We start from the raw sequence: 12,109 nt of genomic DNA on the forward strand, positions 1-12,109 counted from the left end.
ATCTCAACATTCTAACAAAGTCTAAACTCACCTTCTAAGGTCTGTCACAACTTTAATAAAAATGCATAACAGTATAAATTCTAAAATTCCATATAAAATATCATTACAAAGCAGTATTCTGATAAAGCTATTTCCACATTTCTTCCATGGCAGAGAAAAAAGGCATCTTGTTGAGAAGAATTCTGTGTAAGCTTTCTCTGTTCCCATTCAAGAAGCAGGCATTCTCAAAAACAAAGAAATTTGATTATGTGTTATTTGCACTGTAGGCTAAAGAAAAAAACTGGACTAAACAGTAGCTTAAATCTTTATAATCCTTTTATCTTAACATCAAGAGTAAAATTAACTTCCTTTCATTTTAGTTCAAACATCTCTACAATCTAAATTCCCAAACCATCTATTTCCTCTATTCTCCAGATTCATATAAATGAAATTTACACTTACACACACACACACACACACACACACACACACACACACACACACCCTGAAAGAACCAAAATTCTGAGAAAAGAATACACGATAGGCTATGTACCTAGAAAATTAAGTACTACTCATTACTAAATTAATGAACAAAGACTGAGACATGAGCTAGTTCTTTCATATTAAAAACTTGCAGGCCAAGAAATGTGTGCTTTAGCAATATAGTGAAAAAATTCTATTACAGCTAAGAAAATTAACCTATTATCTGCAATGTGTTACTTGTTATTTGGAAAGGGTAAGAGATAAGAAAGATGTGGACAAGGAAAAAGCGATTCTCAGTTTAGAATCCCAAAATCACCTCAAGATGTTACACATAGCAAACATATAAGACTTCGTTCACAGGCCATTTCTAGTCAGAAACACTTCTTTTCCTGCCTCCCCTACCCGCCCCCCTCCCCGCTGCTAACACTCACTTCCTGTCATTATCATTATGATCAACTCAATAACCATTTCATAAAAATAAGATAAAATCTATAGATTCCTAAATGAACAAAAGAGATAACACTATGTTTTCCTATCTTAACAGCATATAAATATCACAATTTTTAAAATTAAAGTCTAATGAGGAACATACATAATGGTAAATTCTTGAGTATTGAAGTGACTTGTCTAAAGACAGGTATTTACATGAACTAAGAACCAAATATGAAAAAAATATATTTTTATGTTTGAAGAATACATGTCTATAAAAAGAGAGAGGGATAGAATATTTACAATCAGAACTCTCCTGGGAAATCCAGGATAATTAAAATATGAAATGACTTTTAAAATATCAATCTAAACTCAAGGTATAGATCATTTTATAGTTAAGTGTAACAATGTTCTCACAGTGACCACAAGATGAGCACTACTTCAGAAATAAAGACCCATGGTCAGCCTGGGAAGTCTAACTGCCTCCTCTAATACTTGACTATGTATGTACCTTGCCTGCCTCTTTGTCAGACCCAACCTAGCTAGAAAGATAAAGACTGCTGGGGAAAGAGCACCCTGAATCCTGGATTAGCCAAACATGTGCCCAACACATCCTTCCAGTTTGGCGGAAACTCACCCAAAGGCAACATAGTGAAGTTCCACATCTGGTTAAAAGAGATAATAGGGAAAAGGAAGCTTAGGTCTCATCAGCATAAAACCCTTAATAGTGATGTACCCAAAAACAAACCAAAAAAAGCTAGGTATCATTGAAGAGAAGAAGACAAGACGTGTATATTGAACCAGTAGTAATCGCAAAATGGGTCTTTTGTTAGCAGGATGCTAACAAAAAGAAAATTAGTAGTGTAAATAAAAGATAAGGCATTTTCCTTTCTATTTTTTTCTTTTTTCTTTTTTGCTAGATTGCTAGACCCATAAACACTAAGGCCATAGAAATATTTTGGAGAGAAAGAGTAATACGAGCATTGAAAACAATGCCACTTTCTCTCCCCTCTTCGATAAGTTGCAAGGTACTTTGTTTTTAAAGAAGTAACTTTTAAATATTAGCATATCATCACTGTTGGCACACATGTAAGAGAAAACTTTAATATGAAAAAATGGGATAAATCAGTAAGCATTCTTTCAGAAGTATAGTTCACATATAATATCTCCAGAAAATTCACACTTGTGGAATTACTTACTGTGATGAGTGTTGTCTGTGTACCCAATACATAAGTTACCTGAGTCTCTGCCCTCATATTCAACTATTTTTTCTAAATAATGGAACACAAGTAATTTTTTAAAGGTGTTCCATGGCAGATGGAGGTATTCTAACTAAAGAATAAAATGTCATATGGACCCATATAAGATTGCTTGGTGCTTTTTCTGCCCTGCAAAAATATGAATCAAGTTACTGTCTAAGTATACCCTGAGTTCCAGTTTTTAATTACAATTTTAGTAATAGAAAAAGACTTTTGCAACTATAAATATGGAAAAGAACTTAACTAAATGTATCATTTTAAAATTTTCTTAAACAGCCAGAGTGCTATTTTTGAAACATAAATTGGATCATATCACTCCCCTGCTTAAAAAGTCTTTCAATGGCTTTTCATGGTCAGAGGATAAAATCTAAAATCCTTACACTGGGTCTAAAGTCTCAAATGAAATGGCCCTATCTTGTACTACTCTTCGCCTTGATCACAATACTTTATGTACACTGGTCTTCTTGCAGTTACTTGATGACACATACAGCTTTGCCTACAAGCTTTCACAAGTGCTACTTACTGTTCTTTTTGCTTGGCTTAAAAATCATTTCTTCAGAGATGCCTTCCCCAACACCTTATCTACACTCTAAATCCAATCACCCTGTATCACAGCAGTTCTCAAAGTGTGGACTATGGAATCCTCAAAACTCTTTCAAGGAATCCACAAAATTTAAAAAAAAAAAAAAACTATTTTCATAATAATACAAAGAAGGTATGTGCCTTTTTCACTGAGATGACATCTTCGCTTATGGTACAAAAGTGAGGCTGGGTAAACCAATGGCACATCAGAACTACGATCAAGCTAATGGAGTCAATATATACTAAGTATCATGTATTCTTCATCCAACAAGCTTTTTAAGGCCGGTTTCACTTAATTTCATTAAACCTTGAACTTTGAGTACAGTTTTATAAAAATAGTCTATATAAAAATATGAATTCAATTTGCGATGATAAATGCACCGATCATTTCTGCCACAATACAGAAGGGTGTCTCAGGGAAATGTATTAGTGTAATTGTGAGTTGTGAGCTAAACGATTTTTCATGGAATGGACTTTTTACTTCAAACAATGACTGCAGACAGATTTAAGTATTCGGCAGAAATTTTCTAAGAAGATGAACAAAATGAACCTGCCACTTTAAAGAAAACATTAAAGCTTTTAAGTGAAAATTTGCCTTTTGCAAGACTTCTATTACTGAGACTAACAGCTTCCCAATAATGAAAAATTTTTCTGATGACATTGGTGGTAATATTAACAAATGTGATTTTTTTTTTACATTGTATGATAAGCATCAACATTTGAAAGATTTGCACAAATTAATGAACAAATATTTTCCAAATGTTCCATGAAGGATATTACAAAAATCATGTGAAGGTAAACGATGTCTTCAAAACGCAAGACAGTATAGTACAAAAGATGATCCCAGTTACTGTGTAGAGAATGAATTAGTGTGGAAGGTAATAATGGAGGATAGTGGTATAGAACTTAACCTTCTTTCTTTGATTGTTATTTTTTCTCTATACTTCTCATAGTTCCCAAAAGGATGTTCTTTCTTTTTTCTCAAAGGACTCCGAACACCCTGCAAATCTCAAGAAGGGCCACTTTCAAGAGAATACAACTATGACTCAATTATTATTGTTAACACTTAGACCTTCAAATTTATTTATTCAGAATTCAATTATTATATACTAAGTACAAAAATAAGCTGATTACATCATTATACATTTGCCTCTCCTTTTATTGATTTCCTTTATCATCTTCTTAGCCCTTAGCTCTCTTCTCTTTTTATTATTATTTTTTTCTTTCCATTTTCACTTTCTATCAACTTATTTAACACATGCTTTCCACTTCTATCTATATTGCTCTGTATCTCTCTATGTATTCCAAGGCCAAATTTCATTTGGGGGTACCCTTCTAGCATATAACATCATCAATAAAAACTCTGCCAAATAGAAAAAGGTTTAGAAAAATCTGTTACATAAACTAATCTTGGTGGTTTATAAGTCAGGGTCAAAGCTTCTGAAAATCTTTCCAATCTAATTTCTATTTGTTCTTATTCATGAAATAATTTAGTTGAGATTGCATATCAAATATATATCAAGACACGTTTGTTAAGGACACCCCTCAAAACATCATAAATGAGGCAGGGCTAACCAAAATATCATCAATTTGGCAACATTATTATTTTATTTATTATTGAAAACTTCCTAAAAATATTTTTCAACAAAGGTATGACAAAATGTACAAAACACACTATATAAAAACAAAAAGAGCAGCTTTTTCGTTTTAAAAAACTGAACAAATTGCTCGAAGGCAAAGGAGTAGGCTATGGGTGAGATCTTTTTTAAAACTCATGGCTGCTGTGAGTTACTTCTTTTGATTAATTACCCTTCATCTCTATAGTACAGGTCTAACCTAACAATCACCACAGGACAAAATTAAGATGATCGATTCCATCTATTCACACAGTGTGTGTACGACTGGCAATACAGACTGGACCCTGACACTGGTCCACATACAGTGAATTAACTATTTAAAATAAAATGGTGATCAGCAAATTAAGTAATTTAGGTGGCTATTTCCAGCAAAAACCTTTGAAAGTTCATGTTTCTTATTTTAGAGAGTAGTATACTAAGCATTAGAAAGTTCACAATTTTCTCATTTTAGACAATAGTATGCTGCTCAGTCTCAATTTGCCAGAAAGATTTTTTAAAGCTAATTTCAAAGCTGTCATTGAATTATTAAACGCTTACATGCTTCAAATATCGTAAGAAATACACTATCAGATTCTAAAATAATTCAGGTACTTTATTCTGTCAATGAAAAATTATTCTTCTTTCGTTAACCACAACTTACAAGTACACTACAGAATTTTAAATTACAAAATGACTAAAAGAGAACAAAGGGCTCTGAATTTTTCTTAAAAGAGCTCCTCTCCAGGTTTTCAAAGAAAAATTTAAAAACCTAAATATTTAACTGTTAGTATTCCTGTACCCAATTCCAACATGCGTGTGGGGGAGGGGGGACAGGTGGCAGGGGTGTTCTCCACACTTCCAACAAGCAATTCTTGGACATAAGCAGGGTGTCCAAGAATTCAATTCAGTTCTGACACTGTCTACCTAGAGATAGCGTCAGGTGCCACAGGTTAAGGATTCAGACCTACAAGAAATGTTCCCCCAACCCCCACTTCAGATGCCAGTCTGAAGCCCAGGTTGTCACCTGGGCTCCCATGACCCCTTCCTTGGGTTTGATTAATTTGCTAGAGCAGCTCACAGAACCCAAACATTTTATTTCTAAGATCACTAGTTTATTATAAAAGGATATAACTCAGGGACGGTCAGATGGAAGAGATGCATAGGGAAAGGTACGGTGAAAAAGCATGTAATTTCCGTGCCCTCTCCAGGGTGCCAGTCTCCCCCAGATCTTCATGTGTTCACCAGCCTAAAAGCTCTCTGAACCCTGTCCTTTTCAATCTTTGTGGAGGCTTCATTACGTAGTCATGGTTGATTAAATCATTGGGCGCTGGTGACTGATTCAACCTCTAGGCCCATTCCAGTCCCCAGAGGTCAGGAATGGGCCTAAAAATTCCAACCCTCTAATCGCATGATTGGTTGTCCTGGCAACCAGCCTCCATCCTTAGGTGGGGTCCAAAAGTCACCTCATTACACCTCTCTATAATAAGAGGGCACCTTTGTCACATCCAATCCTTAAGAAATTCCAAGGGTTTTGGAACCTGTGAGTCAGGAACTATGAACTAAGACCAAATATATATAAGAAATATATTTCGGTCATCACTTAAATGACCAAAATATATTTCTTATAAATCACAATATAATATTAACCTTCTAACATTTCCAGAACTAAACATTTTACCAACTAAAGAGAATGTAAAAACTAAATGTTCAGATAATGAAAGACAATATTAAAGCTTTCATAACCTAAATAAGCTATAATCAAATTTGTAAAAAGTCAAATTCCTAATGAAAGAGTACATAATAACAATAAGTATGAAAAACAAATTACTCCAGTATAATTCCCAATCTTTTCCCACAAACGAATGGTCTCTAACTATATTACTTACGTAATAGATGGATCCACTTGTTTGTAAGCATGAGCAGCACAAGACCCACAGTACGTATATCCTGCATGGCTACAAAACAAAATATTTTTAAACTTAATTACCAAATTCAAAATCAAGATATTCTGAAAAATAAAACTTTTTTAAAAATTGTATTTAAAATTTTTAAAAGTTAACTATGGTAAATATAACAGAATTGAGTGTACAGATTAAAAAGCAATGTAACTAACAATGCAACTTCTGGACAATAATAGGAAACATAATTGTTCTGTGTTCCAATTTTTAATTTTAAAAACTATTTTGTAAATTTTTTGGTCTGAAGAAGGATTAGATTTGGAGATTCAAGGCTCACCAGAAGTTGCTAATGTAACACTAATACTGTATGAGTTTTTAATATTCCTCTTCAATACCATTAGCAGAATATCATATAACAATGATAAGACCAAGAGCAAATCAACTCAGACAAAAAAAAAAAAGCACCCTACAACAAACTTCCCTCTGTGTCTTTATCAGTAAGATAATTGACTTGGCCTTCTGTGTATTATGCCTTTCATTTTCTCTCTCCAATACTCATCTCTTTCATCCTCTGGTCTCAGCATTAGAATGGGTCACTAATTACCTACAGAATGACCGTTTCCGGAACTCATTTTTCTTTCTTGACTCATTCAAGTTACATGAGTCTAGAAACGGTTCCCTTAGTACTTAATACTAATTAGTGTGTGGCCAGGAGTATGCTGGTAATGTTTAACAACTGGTTCTGTAGGAAAAAAAAACTGACACACACACACATATATACATAAGCTTATTGTAAATTTTACTGAATTATGTATGTACCACACAATTTACAAATAATGAAAAAACATATAATACTTTATTGAAAATTCCACATAAGCCAACTAACTGTCACAGAATGTTTTCACTGATTTTAGCTGAACTCTTATCCCTAGCCAAGTGATGGCTGCAACTGACAAAAACAATAACTTTGAATGATTTCTTTGCTGATCATAGTTTTCAAATACTAGAAAGAATATTTCCTTCCTTACTTTTTTGTGCTATTCACAATGTTAAGGCTACAGACACAACATAATTTTAAGTTGAATTTGCATTATTAACCCTTTGTCATTTCTTTCTTAAATACAGAAAATGAACAAAAAATAAAGCCCTGTAGCAATTTGCCAATGAATGGGGAATAAATCATTCCCCACTGTGGTCAATTTCAAGATGCACAGTAAATTGAAAAGACAAAACATAGACTTAGATACAATATCTGTAAAGCATTTATCTGACAAAGAATTTATATCTGAATACATTTAAAAATGTCAAAACCCAATACTTAAAAAAACAGGTAACCATTTTTGCAAGACAAAGAATTCTGAAGATTGGTTTTTCACAATGTGAATGTACTTAACACTGTACCGAACTGTTTATACAAATGGTTATGATGGTAAATTTTATGTCATGTGTATTTTACCACAATATTTTTAAAAATTTAAATAGGAAAAGATGTGAACAGATACTTCATCAAAGGATACACGGGGATGGCAAATAAGCACACAAAAGAATGCTCAATAAAATTTAGTCATTAAGGAAAGCAAATTAAAACTGTAATGAACTACCACTAATCACCCACTAGAATAGCTAAAATTAAAAACAGTGGACATACTAGGTGTGGCAAGGATGTAGAACTGAAACTAAATCTATACTGGTGGAAATGTAAAACAGTACAACTACTCTGTAAAACCGTTTGGCAATTTCTTAAAAAGTTAAACATATTCCTGCCATATGACCCAAGCTATTCCACTTCTAAAAAGAAAAAAAGGAAAAGGAAAAAATAAAGCATTATGTCCACACAAAGAATTGTACATAAATGTTCATCCCAGTTTTACCTGCGACAGCCAAGAAGTGGAAATTCAATGACCCTCTAAAGGTGAATGGATAAACAAACTGAGGTATATCCATATAATAGAATATTTCAGCAATAGAAAGGAATGAACTATTGACACACTCAAAATAATTATGCTAAAAAAGGTTAAGATAAAGAAAGAAATATGCTGAGTAAAAGAAGTCCAACAAAATAAAAAGTTCATGCTTTATGATTCCATTTAAATAACTCTAGAAAATAAAAATTAATCTATAGTGACAGAAACTATATCAGTAAATGTGAAAGGGGAATTACATAAGGGCACAAGGAAACTTCTGAGGATAATGAATATGTTCATTATCTTAATTGTTGTAATGGTTTCACAGGTGTATATACATTTCAAATATATCAAAGTGTACACTATACATATATGCAACTGTATGTTAATCATACCACAATAAATGGTCCTCATCTGAACTAGCTTAAGATATGGAGTCTCACAATCTCCACATGGAGATTGATAAATCAATCATAGCAATACAAGATAGTAGCATACTTAATCAAGAGCTAAGTAATATGGGACATACACTAAGCACACAGAAATCACTGAGGGCTTTACTGGTCAGATTAATGGTAGTCACTCTATCCAAGGGAGCCTATCAAGTTGCCCAATATAGAAATATTCTCACAGCACACTCCTAATCTTAGCCAGAAAGAAATGTAAGTTGTTCTGCGGCTCAGCCCTAGAGTTTGGCTGCCATCCTGTACTGATCTTGATACTGTAGCCTAGCCAAGGGCTCTATTTTATCTGGTTATGCTCCCAATCTTCCAGTCCCAAGACCCCAATACTGTCTGCTTCAGACTAACACCTGTTCCTGATCTTAACATTACTGGCTCCCCTTTGCCAGTTCAGAAATATGCTATCTTGCCTGGCCATGTGGATCTTAAAAACCATCTGATCCATCTGGATCTGCCCTGTTCTATCTCAAAACTGGATCTGACATCTCAGATTTTCAACACTGCTTTGCTCTCAAGTTGTCACTTATATCCCATCCCTTCACTTCCATCCTTACACCTTACACCAGTCCCACCATCTTAGATGTGGTTTTCAGATTTTAGTTCGTATTTCCCATTCTTGAATTTAAAGGTTCTGACCCCCAATCCATACTCTGATCTCTAAATCAACCTGTCTTTCTAGTCCGAGTCTCTCCCAGTTTTACCAATCCTGTTTCTATCCAAGCTCGGTTCTTAGAAGTCAAAAAGGCTTCTTGAAAGTACTGGATTCTTGAAGTAAGAGAAGGACAGAAATAGTAAGAGTAGAAGGGCAAAGGCATGAAGGAAGGGCATAAAGAACATGAACAAATGTCCATGTGCGATGCAGATGAGAAAATATGAGACTGTCCCGAGTGGAACAAGAAAGTAATGGTAAGCCAGAGTCAGATAGGAATCTGGGCTTGATAACACAAGCTACTGAAAAACTGTTGTATGCTCTTGAACAGAGGGGTGACAATATAAAACTGTTTTTAGTCCAGTACTTCTGAAAAACATGAGCACAAAGGACACATTAGAAGCAGGAAATGTTAAGTAAAGCTCTCTTGGAAACTATGGCATGAAGTAGGAATGTCATGGTCTAGAGTGCTATTACAACTTAGTGCCCAAGCAGGTATGGGAGGATGAGGAGGATACTTATGATAATGGTAATAACTAATAGTTACTGAGTGCCTACTATGAGTCAGGCACTCTTGTGACTCAAAGTGTTAACTCATTTAATCCTCGCACCAACCCTATGAGATAGATTTATTATTTTCCTCATTTTAAAGATGAAGAAACTAAAGCATAAAGGTTAAGAAACTTGCTCAAGGTCACACAGATATGAAGTAGCTACTCCAGGACTTAAAGCCAGGCAGTAGACCTCTAGAACCCATTCTTAACCACCAAAGAGATTTTTATATATTTGAAGAAGGTAAGAAGTCCATGGAGCAGGAAAAGCAACGATCCCAAAACCTGGAAGGATACTTACAGAATCATCTATCCTATAAGACTACAAGGAAGGAAGACAGTTTTGAAAATATGATTGAGGTAAATATGTTTTATAGTAGAACTCAGATTTCATGGTTTGTCTTTCCGAAGCTAAAGATTTAAAAGTCTGCTTCAAGTAAAAACAAAGTAGTTACAAAAAGAGAGGAAGAGTCTTAATTTGGAGAGAAAATACATTGCAGAGCATTTTAAAAAAATCATTAAGTACACCATCCCTCGTATCCCCCATCATGAGGAACTCCAACTCATGAAAGGACCAAGACTATTTTCAAAAAAGAGGTTTTCTAATACTTCCCTTTATCCTGGCCCAGATATACAGCAATAATCATCAAATCTCACCACTGGTCCTGTTTCTACATCCTTCTCTTGCTAATAGAACCTATGATTCTACATGCATGTGGAAACAAGGTTTCATTGAGGGGTCACTCCTAATAAAGGAGGCTTCACCAAGGGAACATCTAAGGTTTTTTTCTTTTGTGCATAATAGCCAGAAGATCAATGAAAATTTGAGCTCTACAGATATGTGAGTATGCATCATAAAAGTATGTCCCAGTCAGTCTTTTAAAAGCTATTAAAATACCCAATAAGTCATCCCTGCTAGCTTTACCGGGTCACTCTGGTTCTCAATGTAATTTCTCATGCAGGGAATACAAAATTATACTTTAATACCTACAATCTGTCATTAGGCTAAACCATGCCTCTAAAAACTGATCCTACTTTTGCTTCTCACTTTATTCCCACACAGCAGACCCTTTACATCAGAAAGTCCAGTTCCTAACCCTATAGAATTTCTGTGCCAACAGAGCTGCAATCAAATGAGGATGCAAGGCCACTGTCCATGATCATTCACAGGTTAAGTGACGGTTTCCCACACAGCAACCTTGCAGTAATTTAAATTCCTATGTCAGGAAAATTACCAATTACTACATGACGTGGACTTTCACTTGTTCATTCTGAGACCTTCAAGGTTATAAGTGAATAGTATAAACTATGACTGCCAAGAATCCACCACACATTCTATGAGAAGTTTTTCATCAAAGAGGATATAGGAAATAATAAAAGAACACTAGCGTGGATTAGACAAAGTCAGGTTCTTGTATTCCTCGTTCTATAATAGCAGCAAAATACAAAATAAAAAGATTGGACCAAATGAAATAACATCTCCAGGAATAAGAAAAGTCTGTAAGATATACTTAACCTAAAGTATGACCTAGAAAGCTAGAAACTAAATTTAAAAACAGCTGTGAACATATGCGATCAACCTGAATGATAACTGTTTTCAGAGGCAGCAGCCTCCCTATTGCCTCTCTCAAGTTTTATTTTGCTGTGCTCGATGGCCCTCAAAATTCTAGCTTCAATAAAAAATATTAGATAACTATATCAAAAAAAGGCCAGATTAGATAGTCATTATTCAGAATATTTTATTTTTACAAAATGGAATCTCACAAATATTAAGTAAACAATACTATGAGCTAATTAAAGTTATTAAAGTTATTCAAGTCAAATAAGAATAAACTACACTGTTGCATACCTAGACTTTTTTTCTACTGCTAGCCTTTATAGGATTTGAGATACTGCCATGAGTAACCTGCTGCTAACATAAACAAGGATGAGAAGTAAACAAGTTGCACATCTCCAGTAACTTAAAGTAACAACATAATTTATGAAGATTCATTTGTCTCATGATATACACTGGTAGAGCTCTATAGGTATGCTTTGCTCTGTGTGTGTGTGTGTGTGTGTGTATGTACAAACTGGTCTTTTATATAAACGTTTCTTAGCTTTTAAAATTTTTAAACTAGTTTTAATATTAAAAGTAATACATGTACACAGTAAAAAAGTCAAACAATGAAGAAGGGTATAAAATGAAAAGTGAAAGTGTCCTTTATTCCATACTATTCCTACTAGGTTAACTACTAACAAATCAACCTCTATTTTAAAAGTATGAGACAGGGGCTTTCAGTATTCACAGTATCTGCT

At 34.2% G+C, this 12,109-nt stretch overlaps 1 protein-coding gene across 4 annotated transcripts in view; it reads right to left on the reverse strand.

Annotated features, from left to right (window-relative positions):
* The window catches only part of MEMO1 (mediator of cell motility 1), a 93,428-nt gene that overhangs the window by 41,212 nt on the left and 40,107 nt on the right, over positions 1-12,109 (reverse strand). For all 4 annotated transcript variants that reach the window (XM_023536935.1, XM_011370753.2, XM_023536934.1 and 1 more), the window contains one exon: positions 6,235-6,303. In XM_023536935.1, the coding sequence (XP_023392703.1) occupies positions 6,235-6,301 (67 nt within the window). In that variant the 5' untranslated portion in view covers positions 6,302-6,303. The remainder of the gene's footprint in view (positions 1-6,234; positions 6,304-12,109) is intronic.

This window comes from Pteropus vampyrus, unplaced genomic scaffold, assembly GCF_000151845.1.
Source record: "Pteropus vampyrus isolate Shadow unplaced genomic scaffold, Pvam_2.0 Scaffold173, whole genome shotgun sequence".
Taxonomy (NCBI): domain Eukaryota; kingdom Metazoa; phylum Chordata; class Mammalia; order Chiroptera; family Pteropodidae; genus Pteropus; species Pteropus vampyrus.